This window comes from Neoarius graeffei, chromosome 12 (genome assembly GCF_027579695.1).
Source record: "Neoarius graeffei isolate fNeoGra1 chromosome 12, fNeoGra1.pri, whole genome shotgun sequence".
NCBI lineage: Eukaryota > Metazoa > Chordata > Actinopteri > Siluriformes > Ariidae > Neoarius > Neoarius graeffei.
In genome coordinates, this window is record NC_083580.1 from 6,905,789 (window position 1) to 6,927,596 (window position 21,808).

The 21,808-nt window shown below is 42.2% G+C and overlaps 1 protein-coding gene across 1 annotated transcript in view; it reads left to right on the plus strand.

Moving 5' to 3' along the window:
* The window catches only part of atp2a2b (ATPase sarcoplasmic/endoplasmic reticulum Ca2+ transporting 2b), a 43,494-nt gene that overhangs the window by 14,623 nt on the left and 7,063 nt on the right, over nucleotides 1-21,808 (plus strand). The window contains exons 6-13 of the mRNA XM_060935435.1: nucleotides 10,465-10,545; nucleotides 13,085-13,170; nucleotides 13,332-13,796; nucleotides 18,289-18,377; nucleotides 18,497-18,599; nucleotides 18,702-18,833; nucleotides 18,933-19,052; nucleotides 21,084-21,302. Of these exons, the coding sequence (XP_060791418.1) occupies nucleotides 10,465-10,545; nucleotides 13,085-13,170; nucleotides 13,332-13,796; nucleotides 18,289-18,377; nucleotides 18,497-18,599; nucleotides 18,702-18,833; nucleotides 18,933-19,052; nucleotides 21,084-21,302 (1,295 nt within the window). The remainder of the gene's footprint in view (nucleotides 1-10,464; nucleotides 10,546-13,084; nucleotides 13,171-13,331; nucleotides 13,797-18,288; nucleotides 18,378-18,496; nucleotides 18,600-18,701; nucleotides 18,834-18,932; nucleotides 19,053-21,083; nucleotides 21,303-21,808) is intronic.

Genomic DNA, 21,808 nt, shown 5'->3' on the forward strand with positions numbered 1-21,808 from the left:
AAGTGTATCCGGTGCACACGTTTTTAATCAGGACAATCGCATCAAACTTTTTAAATTGGCGCACCAACGCGAATTGGTGAATCTCACCATCCCTAATATATCCAGGAAGCGGCAGTGTTCCCCATCCTCAATAAATGCCTAATAAATCAGAATCTATAATTCAACAGCGTTGTTGTATAAAACGGAATAAAGAATCCACTGACTCCATCTGAAACTGCAGCAATTTAATCTGACGTCAGAGAAAGGTGAATGCACATGCGTTTTGGTTTGCTGCAACACAAGCACGTTCATTCACACACCCTGCCGTGGTGGCATTTTTAAGCTTCTGTGCACACCATGGGATTAGTAATCATTACACTGCTCAGCATTCTCCTATTCTGGGTCACTGTTGCATATAAAACGTTACAGCAGTGCTTGCAAAGTGATGCTGGCGAATAACTGCTCCAGTCACAATACCAGCTGAGCACAGGTTACTCTCGCATAGAGAAGGAGGAACTGCTTGGCGCCAGCCAGATATTGTGAAAGGATGTGTGTTCTGTGAGCTCGAAGAAGGAAAAAAGGTGAAGCTCTGGCTTTTTTCAATGACCCTGTCTCCTGCTTCCTCGGTCTCTCGATACGGGTTGGTCGCCTTCGTCTTGCGTCATCATCGCTTGTTCTGGGTGTTTGTCCGCAGTGAGAAGACGAGATTCGAGTGAGAGAATTGATTCTCTGAACCTCCTGCACAGTCAGGCAGTGTGGTGTTAACCCATATCGTTGCAGATTGAGACTAATTCAGAGGACAAAAAGGAAAAACGGAAAGAAAGGCTGCTACGGGAGGAAGAGGGGAAAGGGTACAGCATGAGAGGAATATTAAGTAGTGCTAACATTTGAATGCGTTCACACGAACACACTGTGTGCGCATGCTCTTCTGGGCTTATGTGTCTATCAAGCATCACAGTGAGTCATGGTCTGGGATCAGTTCCCCTGTTTATCGTATTGATTTTTATAAAGGACAAAAGCTGGTTTGAAATGTAACGCACCTTCTGCATCGCAGACTCCAGAGCACTGATCTAGTGCTTGAGATCTTTTTTTTTTTTTTGTCTAGCAGTTCTGCTGCAGATGGTGCCATGGGACTTTGAAAGACACTGTGACCTTGCAGGTTTTGCATCATACTTGTCTGAAAGGAGAGTTTTACATTTTCTCTGGACAAGCATAAGCAGCAGGCATATTCTGTTCTGAAGCTATACTTGTGTATTGTGGCCCTTCAGAGAAGAATTAGCTATGACATGGCTCACCTCCATCAAGCTGTCAGCCCTCTCGGCACACTCATCCAGCATCAGCAGCTGAAGGCACAAACGTCATCTCGGAATAGCTGAAAAGAGAAACGGCTTTTTGTTTTTTTTTTAAATTCATTTTATTTAATTTATTTTTCATTTTACACCCATCCCTCCTACTCTAATGGAATGAGTCATAGGCTGAGGATGGGCCTGCATCTTTTGTTTCTCATACTCTTCTCTGGCGACATGACCTTGGAAGGCAATGATGAAAAAGAAGCCCAGCATACCCCTCCCCGGCGTATGCTTTCCGAGCCTCCCACAGAGCTGTACTTCTCAGCTGCCTCTCACACGCCTGCTAGCTGTTGCCATGTAACGCAATGCCGGTCCTGTTAGCTCGGGTTGCTCATACCTGATCCACTGTTTGGTCTGGGAAATATCTCAGTCTCCAGTCATCTGCAAGGCAGCTGCCATTTACTGACCTTTCAGCACTGCAGAACTCATCTAGTCTCTTGAGAGAGTACTCCTAACATCCATCCGGTTCCTAATTGTGGCAGATCAGCAGCTTAGCTTTGGGCAAATTTCAACACTAGATCTCTAAGTGTTCGCTTGAGTCATGTGTAAATTGCATCGTAAGGCAAACGAGAGGAGAGACACGCCAGGGTATTTTACACCACGCATGTATATGGGGTCACTATAGATAGTTTTCACTGACGTTACGGCATTCCGGGGAACGCCCTCCAGCCGCCATCTTGTGGGGCAAACAAAACGGACCATCGCCATTACCGGCTATGTTATCTCGGATGAATTTATGAAGTTATATAGTCAGTTTTCTAAAATAAAGATCAATGTCGGCAAAATCAAGCAAACAGAAGTATATAGATACATTAGACGACATCTCACAACGGTATGCAGCCAAACTGGCCTTGATTGGGGGAATTGACCCCTACGAAGCGGACAAAGATGCATTTTCAAGTGACTATGCAGGGCTGCCAAAGCCTGAAACTGCCAAAGCCTGCTCCAAAGCCTGAAACTGACTTCATCAAACTTTAAAAGCTGTCTGATATATACAACTTTTATATATTCACAGCGCGCCTTTTGTCGGATGCCGCCTTTTTCACGGCTGAATTGCGCAGATCCGGGTTTTTTTTTTTTTTTAGGGGGGGGGGGCGTTGGAGTGTCTGATTTATTATTTCAAAGAAAATTCTGTATTAAAATTACTAAATAAGCAAATCCGTTACAGTCCATGAAACAGGAAGTATAAGGATGAGAGAAAAAAGCAGTTTAAATCGTAAAGCTGCGCACATTTGCGCAGTCCTGCACACCGCTCGGGCTGCGCAAATGTGTGCAGCTTTCCGATTTAAACTGTTTTTTTTTTCTCATCCTTATACTTCCTGTTTCATGGACTGTAACGGATTTGCTTATTTAGTAATTTTAATACAGAATTTACTTTGAAATTATAATCAGACACTCCAACGCCCCCCCTAAAAAAAAAAAAATTGGATCTGCGCGATTCAGGCGGCATCCGCCAAAAGGCGTGCTGTTTGCATCCCAAACACAAATCAAATCATACAGAATAGACCTAAAATGTTTTTTTAAAAAATGACCCTTGCGTGAGTGAAGTGACAAGTTTCAAATAGAAACGTGACAAACGAGCAATATTAAGTGTACATTACAATGTAAACGTACACTCAGCGGTTCCAGTTAGGCATTCTCGAGATTGTTCACATGATGTTTTGGTTTCCAAAAACAAACTTAAACACAATTGATTGTTTATTTCAACAACTTACCACTTATAAAATGATCGGAGCAGACTTTGCTGTGTTTGGAAGGCTGATAATCCTTGCGGTTGATTCTCGCAAGCCATAGATTTCTCCTTTGTATGCTGAGTTTGTTTGCTCGCCTTCGTGCTCCCGTACAGTGGGAATTCCATAAAAGCTCCGCTTGGCTTAATCATCTGACCTATTACGACAGCCGTGAATACAACAGGTGTGCACCATTGCTAGCTTTAAATAGCCTGCTTGGGTTCTTTTGAAGACTTTGTACTCGCGCGTTACAATGTGTGCTCAGTGACCCGTACGGTAAGCTTGACCCGCAAGATGGCCGCCACTAGGGAATCCCCGACTCTGTGACGTCATGTGAAAACTATCTATAGCTTCCTGCATTGCATGGAGAAGCCGTTTTTTTGTTTTTTTGACCTTGAGGTGCTACTTTTGGACAGCATGGAAAGAGTGACTGACTGACTGTTATGATACCTGTGTTTAGCTGTAAATACTGGCAGTTGGATACCAAGCAAGAAGGTGGCAGGCAAGTAAGCGCACACTAAAATCTGTAAATGGGAAGGGGACTGATGAATTTTAATGTCATGGCTTAAAATGGAATGGGATATCAGCCTCCCCAGTCCTGCCTCAGTTTTCTCCTTAATTTAGATGTGGCCAATTCCCACCAACCAAACAGGTCTCCTGGATCACATGATGGCTACCAACCAGGGAGGTTGAAGGTAATCACTTGCTTTCTCTGAGACACGTGACGCCAGCTGACCACATCTTTTCAAACTGCTGCTTATGTAACATTAGGGGGCGGTGTGACGCACTCGGAGGAAAGCGCTATCCACCTAGTTCCGTATGCATGAGCTCAGATGCCCAAGCCTGACTGGTGTTGCTGTAGTTGACAGGGGAGAGCGAGTATGCCACCCTTACCTTCCTGCGAACACAGGCCAATTTTGCTCTCTAGCTCCCGGCCACATGGCTGTGACACCAAAAGGATTTGAACTAGCGATCTCTGGATGATGGGGTGAATGCAATGCTGTTCTGTTGCGCCACTCGGGAGCCCAGAGTTTGATCAGAGTATGTAGTGTACTGTAAAATGTTACCAGATGAGGTCATCGAGAGCATAATGTACAGTAAATTTTATGTAAAATTTAATTTCCATCGCTCTGTTGTGGCAGTATTTCTCATTTCCATTTTTAATTATTCAAGCAAACTTGTTTTCAAAGAAACCCCCCCCCCCCCCCCAAAATATATACACACACCATGAAGGAGGTGGTGGTGTACGTCAACTTTTTCTCATCCGTTATGCCATTTATCTTAGGGCAGCTGCAAACTAACAATACTAAGATGCTTGATCTTGGTGGTTCCTTGATGGTCTGATAAGAAAGCAGAACAAACACAATCGGGAATTGTGGTTTTTCCAAAGAATTTCTTGAAATAAGTTCATGACCTTTTGGAGTATGATCTCAGGAGCTCTTAGTGCAGCGCGACATTGCATTTGAATTCCGGAGGGAATTTGGATCAAGTATTGACGAGTCCCCACGGAGCCTCAAGGAAGTGTCTGTGCACAGCGTCACAGTGCTGACGCTTGCAACTGTGGAATTGGTGACCTTTTAAAAAAAGGGGGGGGGGGGTTTACAGGATGTGCTGGAATTATTAAAAGTACCAGCCACTTGATAGCGGCTTCAGCCTGGTCTGAGTCTGGCAAGAGAAAGAGAGAGACGCATCATTATCCCCTTTCACCATTCTGCAGCCATCTATGTGATGCTTGAGCTTTTGCAAAGGCATTTTCCTCATGAGCTGTAAAAACCCTGAAATGGTCACATGGTGTTTTAAACAGTAATATGTTAGAAATAAACCATCGTGGCATACAGTTATAGGAAAATCCACTGGAGCTGGTCATTTTACCACGAAACCACAAAGACTTTCCCGTGTCGTACTCCTTTAAAAAATGTTAACGTCTGCTCACAGAAAACACTTGCACTTTTTTTTTTCATCCGTTTATAAGAACAGGGTCTCCGCGGATCCTTAAAAAGTCTTAAGTCTTATTTTTAATATGTGTTTTTTAAGGTCTTAAAAAGCATTATATTTCGCTATTTTTTGAGCTATGGTATTAAATTTCACATGGGAGGTATTAAATTTCATCCGGGTAGCCTACGGTAAATGAAAAAAAAAAACACGTCTGGATTTTTTTTCCGCGCTAACGTTATTTATTCAACCAGTGTCGTTTGTTATCAAGATGCTGAACAAGTAGCACAAGAGCCGTTGTGTGTCTAGCACTAGTTCTAATAGCACAGGAACCACGCCACAGGGGGCAGTGTGTTCTTTTATCCATGTAGTAGAACCATTGAGAGTAGAGCAGACGAGGAAGAAGTGGTTGAACTTGAACGGAGATGGGGAAGTGTAAGTTTAGTAACAAGTGGCTTGAGGAGCCAAAATACAAAAGTTGGCTAACAACAGCAACTTCAGAATATGAAGTGAGATGTAAGGTATGTCGGAAAGACATCAAGTTAACAACAATGGGCTGTAAAGCCCTTGACGCTCACTCGAAAGGGGAAAAGCATATGCACTATGCTGCTAGTCGGGCAACAACAGTCCCCATGCCAATGTTCGCCTCTACGGTCACAAAAAGTGCAACGCCAGCTTTAGCGTCTCCGGGTCCCAGCACAAGTGCTTTCGCAGCATTCGCCCCAACCGCTACGCTGAAGGCAGAAATACTGTGGGTTCTGCAGACGATTACCCGACACCACTCATACGCTTCAAATGAAGGTGTGGGCGCAGTCTTCCAGGCAATGTTCCCCGATTCCGAGTATGCCAAATCGTTTACTTGTGGGAAAGACAAGACATCATATCTAGCGCGATTTGGTCTGGCTCCATTTATCAAACGTGAACTTCTGGCTACTGTCAATCAAGGCAGCTTCATTGTCATGTTTGATGAGTCTATGAATCGAACCACCAAGCGCAAGCAGCTCGACATTCACGTGAGGTATTGGGTGACGGATGAGACTGGTTCTCGAGTGCAGTCCCGGTATCTCGGATCACAGTATATGGGCCACTCAACTGCTGAGGACTTGCTGGAAAACTTCAAGGTAGGCTTCCACCAACCTAACAAATTAAGATAAGGAGGTGGAACAAAAATGGCAACTCTAATAACAAAATCCAACACACTCAGACGTCGAGCCAAAGAAAAAAGGGAGGAGTTGGTTGGCCTGAAGGCTGACATTAAGGAGAAATCCGATACACTGAGGCAGTTCGATCAGTAGTCAAACTTCCTTGTTTCCTCACTGTTTATGTTCATGGCAGTACCCTACTATTAAAATATCGAGAAGGCAGTTAATGTTCTGTTTTGTTAACTGAAGATCAATTTGTTTCCTCACTGTTTGTTTACAGCAGTACCCTACTATTAAAATATCGAGAAGGCAGCTAATGTTCTGTTTTGTAAACTGAAGATGCACTTATTTATTAAAAAAAATGCTTTGAACTTAACCTAGAGTGTGCTTTTTTTTTTTTTTTTTTTTTTTTTTTACTGTACGTATTTGTTCCGCGGTAGTGGTCTTATTTTTTATACTCAGTGGTCTTAAAATGGTCTTAAAAAGTATTATTTTTGCTGGTCAGAAATGTGCAGAGACCCTGAAGAAGCATGTGCCAAACAAGTGCGTCGGTGGAGTATGCATGTTCAAATAAACCTATACATTTCATTGTAGTTGAAACTATGGGCAGTAGTGCTGTTATAGAAAATTAATGAACACCTGACTGTGTGTGTGTGGGGCAGTTGGGTAAAAAGTGACGCTGTGTGCGCGCGCAGAGAGGGCACACAGCAGCATGCACCTCCGACTAAATTTGAGGAATTAATTAACAAAACAGATGGCCCCTCTCCTCTCTTGTACCCTAAGCAGGTTGGGGGTGGTCTGCAGTTTGTCCTCTCTGACTGGTCCCTGGGCACACAGGCTGAATTGGACCTTGAGGACGAAGATGTATCCGCTTAGTGTTTTGTGTGGGGGGATGGGGTCAGTCTTTATGGTCCGCTTTGCACTATCAGATCCATTGATGGTAAAAAGGGATTTGTGGTGTTTATTTTATTTATATTTATCTGGACTGTGCATGTTAACAGACAGAGCATAAAATCAAAAATAAACCAAGACACATTCCTTTTCAAATGCAGCTGCGGCTCTGGGTATCTTTAGAACGGCTGTTTGTTTGCTTTGATCCCAAGAACAGCATTCAGTCCCTTATTTAGTGACGCTCCAGGGACAGTCTCGTCACGTTGGGACAAAAGAGAAAAAGTGAGGGTTGTTTCTCATTTTTAAGGTCTGTAATGCTCAGTGAATACTCCATGTCCTCATTCATAAGTTAGGAGAAATGGCTCAATGAATGAGTTTAAAAATGTTCATTTTAGAATGTGGTTAGGAAGTTCTTAATAACAAAATGCTGTTTGTCTTGCCTGTGTGCACACGCTTGTTTCTGTCTGTAAGGAAGTCGTTGATGATGCAGCATGACTACACTCGAACCATTCCTCTTTCTGCTGGGTTTCATTTCTGACATACAGTTCGTTAATGTCTCTGCAGAATGTGACACTACATGTGTTTTGGCCCAGGGTATTCAGAAACGTGCAGCTTTAACGTTAAAGAATCCACTTCTGTCTGTTTCGTGTGAGGTTGGGGTTTTGTTTTAAGCCGCATCATTTGAAAATTTGCTCAAGTCACCTTGGATAAAATCATCTCCTGTATTCTGGCCTGTCGCATTAAACAACAGTTTTGGATATGCATGTTGCAAGAGTGCGTGTCCTCATGAAAAACAGAACGCAAGCTCTGCAGAAATGGCCTTTGGTGCCAAGTAGGTCAGGATGGCAAATATTGCAGTAAACCTAAACCAGGGTTCATTCGTGAAAGTTGTGTGACGGTCTGGTAAAATGCTTTAGGTGGTGACATTTTGCCATTGCTTATTATATAGAGATCTGAAAGCTGCAGGGTTTCCTGAGAATCATTGCTCTTGTGTATCTCGACCAGTAAAATTCTAGCATTGTAAAAAGTCTGAGCATCATGGATATTCTTGACGGTCGGTATCTGACTACACGTTAAAATGATCAACCTGTGTCCATTTTAGGGATGTTAACCAATGACCGTTTGACCGGTGGTTGACCGAATCAACATCAACCGGTTAATTTTTTTTGGTTGTCGGTGGAAAAAAAAAAAAATCAATCGTTTTGAAGCTGCCAATTTTGGAGCGGAGAACCTGGAATTCTGTGTTTTGTAAACACTTGGGGCATGCCGTGCGGTGTAAGGACGACAGCTCACAAATCAGGAACACCCATTCAGTCATGTCCCGCCCTCCTGCCCCAGTTAAAGACAGCTGACAAATCAGAAACACCCATTCAGTCATGTCCCGCCCCAGTTGAACACAGCTGCCACTCGGCGAAAGAAAAAAGTGTAGACACAGGCTTTTTAGCTTACAAATTACTATTGTGTTTTTTTTTTTTTTTTTTTATTATTATTAGAAGGCACATTGAGTTTAGTCCTGCCTTGGCCAGTGCATTCTGAAAGTATGTTTCGGTCTGTAGCCAACAATGCATGTTATTGCAGATCATCTCTCTCCACACAAACTAAAGCCGCAGATGCCGACTTTTTCACTGCTTTTTCATGGACTGTAACGGCATTTGCTTATGTATTAATTTTAATACAGAATTTACTCTGATGAAATTATTCAGACACTCCAACGCCCCCCCCTAAAAAAAAATCGGATCTGCACGAGCCGTGAAAAAGGCGCGCCGTTTGCATCCCTGTTTAAACTCCTAGGTTAACCGACTTTAACCGGCTAATGAGGCTCGGTGGTCGGCCAAGATTTTTTTTTTTTAGTTTTCGCCATCCCTAGTCCATTTTTCTATGGCATGTAGCTATCCAATGACTTGGTGAAAATGTAATATTGGCTGTGGAAATCACATTTGGGGAGCAAAGTAGAATTGTGGGGGGTGTGGTTTGTTGTTGGGGTTTTTTTTTTTTTTTTTTTTTTTTTTTTTGGTGGTTTCCCAGAATTTAGCCACAGTAACATCTGATGGGTTCCCCCAAACCGCAGCACAATTTGTTTGAAGCTCTCCTTTAAATAAAAATAGGCTATTTGTATTTGCCAAGTCTTGCCCAAATAAGCATTTAATCTTTATAGGCTAACTTTTTTTTTTTTTTTAATAAAGTTTTTAATGTTTTGAGCCAGTTCTTAACCCCCTCCAGGATACAATAAACCCTGGCACCATTTCCCAAAAGGGAAGTCGTACAATTTCCATCAAGTGGAAGCTCAGGCATTACTTGAACGCATGTATGTAATATAATATGCTGTCTCTTAACTGATTTCGTATGCATTTAATTCAAGGAGAGTGCATTCTCCTTGTCTACCTAAAGTAGGTTACCCTACAGGCTGACCTTTTTCCAACTTGAGCTGTATATTGGGTACATGTTCCACATTTGTTCGTTTGGTTTAGGGGCATTTTTGACGACAGCATGTATTTTTATCAACAGACTCGTGAGATATCTATAGCACTCCTGGAGCCCTACTAAATGTCCTCACGAGTCTGTGTGAATGAGCTTTAGTCCTGATCCTGCTCAAGCACTTGTTCAAGCTTGGCCTGAAACCAGTTTATTGTTTCACAGCTCATTCTTCATTTCGCTGAACTTTCTATTTAAGTGGACTGCTTTAGTGAATGCTCTTCTCTGTTACTAGTAAATGTCAGTCTTGCTTGTTGATTTAATAATCAGTTTGTGAACGAATTAAATGTTTACATTTATCTTTTATTTTCTTTTTATAAGCTGTCACAGCCCCTCCCATTTTGTGGAAGGAATGATTCATAAGCTATTCTTAGCATTTGCCTGAGAGCGCTGGAACATCTTTTAAACCTTTTTGATGTCTCTCAGCCCTCTTCTGCAAAGTCTAACTGGTTAAAATGTGCTGTGTGTTTAGAAATTTGAGAGAGATTTGCCCTTCATAATTAACAGGTTCACAGTGTGAGGGCTGAAATCCAAAGCTCAGAGTTGAAGAGATTTGTTTGTCAGCTGAACGTTGATGTTTGTTCCCATCTTTCGATTTACATTCAGAAGCAACGGCATCAGTCCACAATATGGGCAAATTGCTTGCTTTACTCTCTTAACAGAACACCCAGATCTTGTTTGTTGAATGTGTGATGCTTTATAATGTCATGTTCCTATGTTTTTAGTGCTTTGAGTGCCTGAAAGGCTTCTAATGGCCCTTTGTTGTCATTGAGTGCTGTCTGGAGACATGCATCCTTAAAGTTAGTGGTGGGGATAAAGTTCTGGTGTTATTGGAAGCACTGCTTGTTTAAAGAAAGGGATTTGGTGTTGCGCTAACCGAAAATGTGCTGATGGGTTAAACGTGGTTTTTTTAAATAGTGATCTGTGCTTTTTCTTTCTTTGACTACATGCTTTCCGTTTTCTCTTTAGTGGGTGATAAAGTTCCTGCTGATATCCGCCTCACATCTATCAAATCCACCACGTTACGAGTGGACCAGTCCATTCTGACAGGTAAGACGTGTCAATTTATTGCATCGTTTCATCTACGGTTTATGGCGTTTACTTGCTCAAGTATAGTTGGGAACATTTTTAGACTATAGTTAACTAGCCCACTGTTTATGTAAAAGCTTTAGTGTGCTGCCCAGCCGCAAGTTATGCTTACCCAGATTAATTAACTAAACGTAGAGCTGAGAAGTTAGATCTGTTTTTGAGGAATACCTTTTGTTGAAAATGTGAGCAAGTGTGGATCAGAAATCAGTCCAAGCTGCTAGAGTTGGATGTTGATTGCTTGGTACTCATAATTGGCGGAAAAATAAACAACTGCACTGTCGTGTGGAAGATGAAAAATACAGTTTTCCTCTCAGGGTTATGTGCTTCATAGGTAGGTGGTCAGTGAAGTCTGGAGCTCGGAAAAGGAGGAAATGGTGTGGGAGAGAGAGAGGGCACTCTTCTGTCAGGCTTCATTTTGTTTCACTGCCTTAATTGGTAAAGATTCTGCATAATGTCCATTCTTGGCAATTTTTGATTCTTTCCTGCAAAACTTGCTATTTTGATAATGTAGGTAATTGCATTTTTGCTCTCTCTCTCCCCGTTTGGTGCTTGTTCGAAGACCGTCGTGATATGGAGATGTGCTTCAACACTGACTCGGTGTATATATTTGTATACATGCAGCCAAATAAGCCGCTGATGCAGTTGTTGGCATAATTCGGAGATACTTAAACAGGAATGGAATGAACCGACATGGGCCTCGGGACCTAATTTTATATTACAGTTTAGAGTGTGAGATTTGGCATCCAACTAATTTTCCAAGCAGTAAACTGCAGATCCATGTTCTAGACACTTTCAGGTCCTTAATGATTTTTGTACTTGATGTTTATAGCATTTAATGCTTAATTTCACTGCTAATACAAATCTTTTATAATGCGAGTGCAGTGTGGAAAGCTCAGTTCAGAGGGCTGTTAATTCTCACACTCAACCTTGCTGTGAATTTTACAGTCACGGGTCGAGAACAACCAGAAAGCCACTTCTAATTCTAGACCAGTGATGCGGAGTGTCTGTCGGCGATTGGGGTTTAAAATATTTATAAAACCTTTTATTAAAACTCGTCTCATCCATTTGAAATTCAGTGAATTTAAAAGCGGGGTTTCTGTGAGTCATTGTATGAACAGTAAATCAGTTTTGTGAAGATTAAAGTCAGAAAAAGCTCCGCTAGAGATATTAAATTTTTCATTTTGCTAATTTGTAGAAAGTATTAAAACGGTACCATGAGAGGGAGTCGGCAACTGCAGATTAGCTTGTAACATATTCCTGATTTTACACAGTTGAAGTCGGCTTCCTTTTCTGCCTCATTCTCGAGCAGGTATCACCTAATTGAATTATTATTTTTTTTTTTAGATATTTTTTGGGCTTTTTTCACCTTTATTGGATAGGACAGTGTAGAGACAGGAGAGACGGGGAGGGATCGGGAAATGACCTCGGGTCAGAATCGAACCCGGGTCCCCGGATTTATGGTGTGGCGCCTTATCCACCTGAGCCACGACGCCCCCCTAATTGAATTATTTTAATAGATGTATTCAAATTTGTGAATTTGGTTTAATATCAGGGTTTTTTTAAATGAATGCTTCTACCATCGTAGAAACAAGTCTGTCCTTTTGGACAAATGATTTTTGTTTGGTTGGTTATTTGCCAGCAATCTGCCACAGCAACACCCGAGTTGTCAGCACTTGTGACAAATTTCTTATGGAATCAAATTACTTGGCTGTAACAAACATTTGGTAAAAAGTAAACTCTACCTTTTGAGCTGCTTGATTTGCTCAAAGCTCAAGACGAGATTCTCATTTTTAGCTGAAAGTTGTCCTTCTGGTTTTAAAACACCCCGTAATTTAGAAGCGTTGAGTAAAAACAGTCTTTGAATGTTGACTGTAAACAGTGTAAGATCGTTTGTGTGGCAGCCTGGGAAACCCTTCAGAAACTACAAGCAAGTACAGTACCTTAGCCACAAAGTGTGATTACTGCCAAAAGTGGAAAAGGGAAAAATTTCCTTGAAGGGTTTAATTCCGCCTGCAACGCAGGAGTGTCACGGATGTTTTGACAGCTGTATCTGATTGCAAGCTGATCTCGTTAGTCGGTTTACTTTGGTACGATGCTATCCAACAACCCGACGCATGACGTTCACAGTGTAAGGAAATCGCACAAAGGCTTAAGATATTTTTAGGCAGACTGAATGCTTCTACCATCGTAGAAACAAGTCTGTCCTTTTGGACAAATGATTTTTGTTTGGTTGGTTATTTGCCAGCAATCTCCCACAGCAACACCTGAGTTTTCCAGACTGCCTTACACTTAAATTATGCATATTGCATTCGTATTCAAACTTTGTGCAACTCTATTGTTGTAAAAAGCATTAAATTAAATCTGGTGCTACCTGCAGGAACCCTGAAAAAGCTCCGTCAGACATATCATAATTGAGCCAAACCGACTATCAGCAGATGTGCAAAAAGAGTTGCAGTTTCATCATTTTGCTGTCTGATTGTCTGTCTGCGTTTCTCTGTAGGAGAGTCCGTATCAGTCATTAAACACACAGACCCAGTCCCTGACCCGCGGGCTGTAAACCAGGACAAGAAGAACATGCTCTTCTCTGTAAGTTTGAATTATCAACAAATGATGACTTCTACCCGGAATGTCTAATCTCTGTGTGCATCAGCTATTTTTACTTTTTTGAGAATCTTGTCATAATTAACATTTTAAAGGTGTTAAACGAGGCATTATTTTCAGCCTATTTCTGTGCTGTGCATTGGCAGGGCACCAACATTGCAGCCGGTAAGGCTATCGGTGTCGTGGTGGCCACAGGCGTGAACACGGAAATTGGCAAGATCCGTGACGAAATGGCCTCCACCGAGCAAGAACGCACGCCGCTGCAGCAAAAGCTGGACGAGTTCGGAGAGCAGCTCTCCAAAGTCATCTCTCTCATCTGCATCGCCGTGTGGATCATCAACATCGGCCACTTTAACGACCCAGTGCATGGTGGCTCTTGGATTCGTGGTGCTGTCTACTACTTTAAGATCGCCGTGGCGCTGGCTGTAGCTGCCATCCCTGAAGGGCTTCCTGCTGTCATTACCACCTGCCTCGCGCTGGGTACTCGCCGCATGGCCAAGAAAAACGCAATTGTGCGCTCACTGCCTTCTGTGGAGACGCTGGGCTGCACGTCAGTCATCTGCTCAGACAAGACTGGCACCCTGACCACCAACCAGATGTCTGTGTGCAGGGTGAGGAGCGTTGCTCGGATAAAATATAAGCTTTATTTTTTAATAGCAGTCTGTACAAATCAAAACCTGGAGAATGGAGGTGTATATAGAAAAATAAGTCCTTCAAGAATAACACTTCTTTTTAATCCACTTAATTACATCAAATGCTGTGGAACATCCACAAGACTCATTTTTATCCTCTTTCTTGAAGTTTCCGCAGCTCTTATTTACAGAGCATTTGGATCTGAACAAACAGCTAAAGGAGTCATGTTTAAGTCTTCACATTTATTTTAGAACAATTTTTACAATATAACTTTTTTTTTTTTTTTTAAAAACAACAGAGCAATAATTTAACAATTTATTTTACAATAGAGAATTGTAAATACAGTGGTGCTTGAAAGTTTGTGAACCCTTTAGAATTTTCTATATTTCTGCATAAATATGACCTAAAACAACATCAGATTTTCACACAAGTCCTAAAAGTAGATAAAGAGAACCCAGTTAAACAAATGAGACAAAAATATTATACTTGGTCATTTATTTATTGAGGAAAATGATCCAATATTACACATCTGTGAGTGGCAAAAGTATGTGAACCTCTAGGATTAGCAGTTAATTTGAAGGTGAAATTAGAGTCAGGTGTTTTCAATCAATGGGATGACAATCAGGTGTGAGTGGGCACCCTGTTTTATTTAAAGAACAGGGATCTATCAAAGTCTGATCTTCACAACACATGTTTGTGGAAGTGTATCCTGGCACGAACAAAGGAGATTTCTGATGACCTCAGAAAAAGTGTTGTTGATGCTCATCAGGCTGGAAAAGGTTACAAAACCGTCTCTAAAGAGTTTGGACTCCACCAATCCACAGTCAGACAGATTGTGTACAAATGGAGGAAATTCAAGACCATTGTTACCCTCCCCAGGAGTGGTCGACCAACAAAGGTCACTCCAAGAGCAAGGCGTGTAATAGTCAGCGAGGTCACAAAGGACCCCAGGGTAACTTCTAAGCAACTGAAGGCCTCTCTCACATTGGCTAATGTTAATGTTCATGAGTCCACCATCAGGAGAACACTGAACAACAATGGTGCGCATGGCAGGGTTGCAAGGAGAAAGCCACTGCTCTCCAAAAAGAACATTGCTGCTCGTCTTCAGTTTGCTAAAAATCACATGGACAAGCCAGAAATTGGAAAAATGTTTTGTGGACAGATGAGACCAAAATAGAACTTTTTGGTTTAAATTAGAAGCGTTATGTTTGCATAAAGGAAAACACTGCATTCCAGCATAAGAACCTCATCCCATCTGTGAAACATGGTGGTGGTAGTATCATGGTTTGGGCCTGTTTTACTGCATCTGGGCCAGGACAGCTTGCCATCATTGATGGAGCAATGAATTGTGAATTATACCAGTGAATTCTAAAGGAAAACGTCAGGACACCTGTCCATGAACTGAATCTCAAGAGAAGGTGGGTAATGCAGCAAGACAACGACCCTAAGCACGCAAGTCATTCTACCAAAGACCGGTTAAAGAAGAATAAAGTGAATGTTTTGGAATGGCCAAGTCAAAGTCCTGACCTTAATCCAATCGAAATGTGGAAGGACCTGAAGCGAGCAGTTCATGCGAGGAAACCAACCAACATCCCAGAGTTGAAGCTGTTCTGTACGGAGGAACGGGCTAAAATTCCTCCAGGCCAGTGTGCAGGACTGATCAACAGTTACTGCAAACGTTTAGTTGCAGTTATTGCTGCACAAGGGGGTCACACCAGATACTGAAAGCAAAGGTTCACATACTTTTGCCACTCACAGATATGTAATATTGGATCATTTTCCTCAATAAATAAATAAATGACCAAGTATCATATTTTTGTCTCATTTGTTTAACTGGGTTCTCTTTATCTACTTTTAGGACTTGTGTGAAAATCTGATGATGTTTTAGGTCATATTTATGCAGAAATATAGAAAATTCTAAAGGGTTCACAAACTTTCAAGCACCACTGTATGCTCTGGCTAGTTAACGTCATGTATTCCAACATGATCTCGCTATGAATATTCGTAACATAACATTAGCTAACTTGATATAAAATGTCTGAAGAAATCACTCACGCTTTTTTTGGGGGGGATCATATGTCTGCCATCTTTTGCTGCTTGGGGGGGTTCTGACATTTGCTAACTATGGTTTGGATTGTTTTTGAGCGCATGAGAAGAGAGTGAAGCAGATGGGGAGCTGGCAGCTTGAGTGGGGGATATTTGTGCATGGTCCTAGTGCCTGAACCCTCTCCTGTTTTTTGAGCAGGCGCTCTTTCTGCATGGTCTTAGTGCCTGCACACGTGCCACCTTTCAGGGGGGTGTGGGTTCCTGTTTGTGTAGGGGAAACGCTGATGAGATGCAAACTCGGCTCCACGTTACCAACAAATCTGAGGACCTTAAACCTGTTTGTCGGACTAACAGAGCTGCGGTTTATAGAAAATTAATCAACACCTGGTGATCAATCAGGATCAAGAGTTCAACAGCGCTGTGATATGAGGGATTAAATAATATAGAATGACAGTTTAGCGTATACTGTATAATGTGCGCAAAGTTCCTTTTATACTAAATGCAGCCGATCAGCCAAAGCATTTCGTGTTTGAAGGTTAATGTAGCTAACGCGTAAACGGAAGTTGAGCAGGCCTTCATATACCTGCTTCAAACAACTTTGAATTGATTTATTATTCAGTAATCTTATCCTGTATGACTGCTGTTCTCTATACAAAGTAGACGAAGTGGCGGTGGTAGTAGTAACAGCCATGTTGATCATAGTTTTGGTGTCATGTTTTCATTTGCGACACACCAACAAATCTGCTAGAAGTTTGTTGATTAGCAATGCAATTCCACCTTGATTTGTTTGAAATATAAACTTAGTGTTCTGTAGCCAAGAGCTACACTGAACTGAACTTGAGTGCAAAACTAAAGAAGCATGCGTTTGACATGAAACATGTCATGACTGATCAGCTTCTCCTGGAATAAAGGAAAACTTGTGTAAATTTCATTTTGACTTTTTTTTTTTTTTAGATATTCTTTTTGGGCTTTTTTCACCTTTATTATTATTGGATAGGACAGTGCAGAGACAGGAAACGAGAGAGAGAGACGGGGAGGGACCGGGAAACGACCCCGGGCCGGAACCGAACCCGGGTCCCCGGATCCACGGCACGGCGCCCCCATTTTGACTTATTTTTAGCCTCGGTCACAACCGTACATGCTCCTACAGCCGGTCTACGTGCAAAAAACGCAAGAAATGCACGGAGGGCGTGTGTGAGACGTGCTGATTTTCGAGCCTTAGACCGGCCGCAGAGGTTCTTTGTCATGTCAAACTCTACAGGCACTTTTTTTTTTTTTTTTTTTTTTCAGGTTGCAAGACAAACTTACGGCCAACGTGCGTCTTTCTCCATGACCAAAAAAAAAACGCAGTGATTTGGGAAACACCAAAAATCGCACGGCCAAAAAAATTGTGCGTCCGGTTGTGACCTAGGCTTTTAAGGAGCACGTAGTCTGCTGATGTAGTTGCAGTATAACGACCTATTTACTGATCACAACCTTTTTTTTTTTTTTTCCACAGTTTCCGTTTCTTTTTCTCTCTCTAACACCATGCTCTACCTCTTCCATCTGGTTTTTACTCCATCACTACTCTTTGAATACTCATCAGTATGCGATAGTCAGTTACTTGCAGTGGTGTTGCGTAACTGACCTTGTATTTTGGAGCTCTGTTTTACTTAACAATCATGTTGCTGCAGAATTCTCTCACACACACACACACACTCGTGCAAGAACGGAACAGGTTTGGCGCCTCTGAATGGTGTCTAGATCTGTGTATTGAAGCACGTTTTTGCCAGATATGCCGTTTTTAGTTTATTTAAATCTGTTTGAGCAGGAGAAGAGTGGCTAAAATCTTTTGGACTAAACATTCCATTGCAGCTTTTCCTCCAACGTGAAAAGGTTGGCTTTAAAAATAGCCGTTCGTCAGAAGGAATGTAACGTTTTGTTTATCTCTTTACTCTCACCAGCTCCATCCTGTCTGTAATGTGGGTTGTTTTATGTAAGCGCGATAGCTAAAACTGAGAGCTAGAGAGAAAGAACAGCGCACCGAGCATTTATTTCAAGTTTTCTGACTTGAACCATTCACAAGGCGCCACTTGGGTTCGTCAAGCAAAGTGCCAGCTCTGTGCTTTTACTCTATCGTGTTTCTCTTTGTTCTCTCTTTTTCCTGCTCACTGTTTGGCTGTGTCTCTATGGTGACATTGATGCTGTGTCCCAAGACTCTGGTTTTCCTCACTGGGGGGAGGGCAAAAAAAAATCCCAGTGTCATTTTGGCTATTAGCCAGGATACTGTTCTTGTTTTCAGTATCTTTTAGCCACTACTGACTTTTACATGACCTCCATCGAAGTTCCCTCAAGTTTTTGTATTCCCAGGATAGATCTTTTTATGCACTGCAGTGTTTTTATGCGCCACCTGCTGGTGACTTGACTGTCTGCGTGTGTTTTCAGATGTTCATCGTCGACCAGGTGCAGGGAGACGGCTGCTCTCTCAAAGAGTTCACCGTTACTGGCTCCACGTACGCTCCTGAAGGAGAAGTGTGAGTGACTTTAATCAGTATAGACAAACAACCAGGAATATTTTTTCCTATGATGCAGCTTTATTAAAAGAGCTTTCTATTCTTACTTTTAACATTCTCTCTTGACATCATCTGCTCAGGTTCCAAGATGGGAAACCGGTGAAATGCTCCAAGTATGATGCTCTGGTTGAGATGGCCACAATCTGTGCCCTGTGCAATGACTCTTCTCTGGACTATAACGAGGTCTGGTAATAAAATTGTTAAAGATGGAAAGGTGTTCTTCCGCCCTGCCCCTTGTACTCGTTCGTTTAACCGGCATGTCCGTCTCCTGTTTGTGGTCCATAGGTGAAAGGAGTGTACGAGAAAGTTGGAGAAGCGACAGAAACGGCTCTCACGTGCCTGGTGGAGAAGATGAATGTGTTTGATAACGATCTCAAATCGCTAACCAAGATCGAACGGGCCAACGCTTGCAACTCTGTAAAGTCACTTCTGCATTTTGTTTGTTTGTGTGCGCGTGTGCAAAAGTTGGCAGGCTTTATAGTCAGCTAATCCTATGTTCTTGCTTCTTTGGTTCAGGTTATTAAGCAGCTGATGAAGAAAGAATTCACACTGGAGTTCTCGCGGGACAGGAAGTCCATGTCTGTGTATTGTACCCCCAACAAGGTGCGCTCGGCCCTCGGCAAGATGTTCGTCAAGGTAATCGCAGAGAGGAGCCTCATACAAACATGTATCTGAATAGGAAAATGTGCCTAGAATCGTTCACACGAAGATTTTCCTGTGTGCTTGCTGAGTCAGGAACTGGTGTTCTTTTAACAATTTAAAAAAAAAAAAGTCCATTTTCTGTTATTTCCAAGATCATGACTTGTCTGTTAACAAACTGAATGGTGGTTAAGAACTGAGATTAAAGGAGAAGTGAAGTCATTTTTAAACTTGCTTTATTTCTTAACGTGTTATTCAATTACATTTTCTGTTTTAGTAACCTTATATCGTGACTCGTATTGGCAACTAATCGCAATTAAATATTATACTTATTGGCCTATTTAGTTCGTTTGGTCCACGGTAGGCGTCGCTTATCTGCGCGATCTTCATAAGACTTGTGTGAGACTTCGAAACGTGAAGAAGCGTCAGCCAGGTGTCAGCGCCGCCATTTTGAATTGTTTTCCAAACGAAATGTCACACACAAACGAGTTTAAATGACGATTACTGCCTACTTTTTTCAAACTTTCCTGATTTTGCTATCAAAACAAACAAAACTTCCAGCTTGATTACATCAGCATTCGAAAGAGGGCGTGCGCGCGCGTCTTTTTGACAACGTTGGCAGACGTCAGTCAGTTTGATTTCCGCTGTACGTTTTACTTCCGTCCTACGATGTCTCACACAGGTCTCGATGAATCTTGTTTATGGACGTTGCTTTGACATATGGACTGATGTATCTCATCTCATCTCATTATCTGTAGCCGCTTTATCCTTCTACAGGGTCGCAGGCAAGCTGGAGCCTATCCCAGCTGACTACGGGCGAAAGGCGGGGTACACCCTGGACAAGTCGCCAGGTCATCACAGGGCTGACACATAGACACAGACAACCATTCACACTCACATTCACACCTACGCTCAATTTAGAGTCACCAGTTAACCTAACCTGCATGTCTTTGGACTGTGGGGGAAACCGGAGCACCCGGAGGAAACCCACGCGGACACGGGGAGAACATGCAAACTCCGCACAGAAAGGCCCTCGCCGGCCCCGGGGCTCGAACCCGGACCTTCTTGCTGTGAGGCGACAGCGCTAACCACTACACCACCGTGCCGCCCCGGACTGATGTATTACACAGCATATTTCATACACTCATAACTTTACTATAGCAGTGACAAAATAGCGATCAAAAATGCATTCCGATATTTAATAAAATGAGAGAATTTTGATGATTAAAAAATTTGCCTTCAGTTCTCCTTTAATGGAAAAGGGCATTTAATCATGTGACTGATTTTTGGACTAATTGCCATGCCAGTTGTTCCCCTTTAATCAGACAGACCTCTAGTTGTATTTAAGCTGCATAGTGATGATAATTAGGTTGTAACCATAATTTGTTTTGTAAGAAAATGAGAAAAAAAAATGATGCATGGCCAGTGTGAATATTAAGAATTCTGTTTTTAGTGCAGTCTGGAAGACTTCTCATGTTTTCCAAAGCTCTGAAAACATGACTCCGCTTATGACCTGGCTTTATAATTAGTATAATTAGCACCAGGGGCGTCATTTGTACGCAAGCTCTTACTCTGTGTGTGTGTGTGTGTGTGTGTGTGTGTGTGTGAGAGAGTGAAGCCCCTGGTGCTAATTATTTTGTGTTGTTTACCCCCCTACACACCCCACTTACTCTGTTGTAATATCAATCTCAGAAATGTATCCCTGTTGTCTCTCAGTAGTTTGCTTGACCTCTATTTCTGTCTATTTTAAATTGATGAATATGCCCAGTGGGGCGCTGCTGGAATCCCCCCCCCACTTCCCCACACCCCATGTTCCACTGTAATTAGTGCATTAGCAGGTAGAAATTTTATTTTAAATCACCTTCATCCACATCATTAGAGACTTGCCAGGCAGGAGGACTAGCCATATCCTGATCTTGAACTGTTTTACGCAGAAAACCTGTAGATCCTTGAGGAAAGCTGTCTTGGATTTGGTGTATTTGCTATTTATTTGTTCTCTAATGACCTTTCTTTGGTTTGTTTGTGAAGGGTGCGCCGGAAGGAGTGATTGACAGGTGCACACACATCCGTGTAGGCAGTAATAAGGTCCCCTTAACACCAGGTATCAAGGAGAAGATCCTGTCTGTTATCCGTGAGTACGGGACAGGACGGGACACGCTGCGTTGCCTGGCCCTGGCCACACGGGACAATCCGATCAGCAGAGAGGAGCTTCGCTTGGAGGATTCATCTTGCTTTGTCGAGTATGAGGTCAGAAGCTGGAACATATAAAAAGGCCTCAGTATTTCAACTCTATGGCATGACCTTAAAATGTCTTCAGTAATTGTAAATTATGTTCTGCAGATTGAATACAGATGTACAGAACTGGCCATTTAAGCCTTTCATTTAATTTGACAGCTCTTTTGGGTTTCAAAATTTGTTGCCATATTGAACATTTCAGAAATATAAGTAAATGTACAATTGGTTGACTTATTTTTACAACTTTCCACCACTAGGAGGCAAATACTTTTGTATTGCCTCATCTCTAACCTATGTCGGTTTGCTATGGACAATGACTTGAGCACGTTTTGTGATATAAAGACCATTTTTATCCCAGATGTTAAGTGTGCTGAATGGTGATGCCTACTCCCACGTTAGAATGACCTTTTAAGATAGTTGGCTTAGTGGTTAGCGTGTCCGCTTCTCGATCATGAGATCTACTCGCGGTCAGGTCATATCAAAGACCATCATAAAAATGGTACCTCCTGCCATCTGGC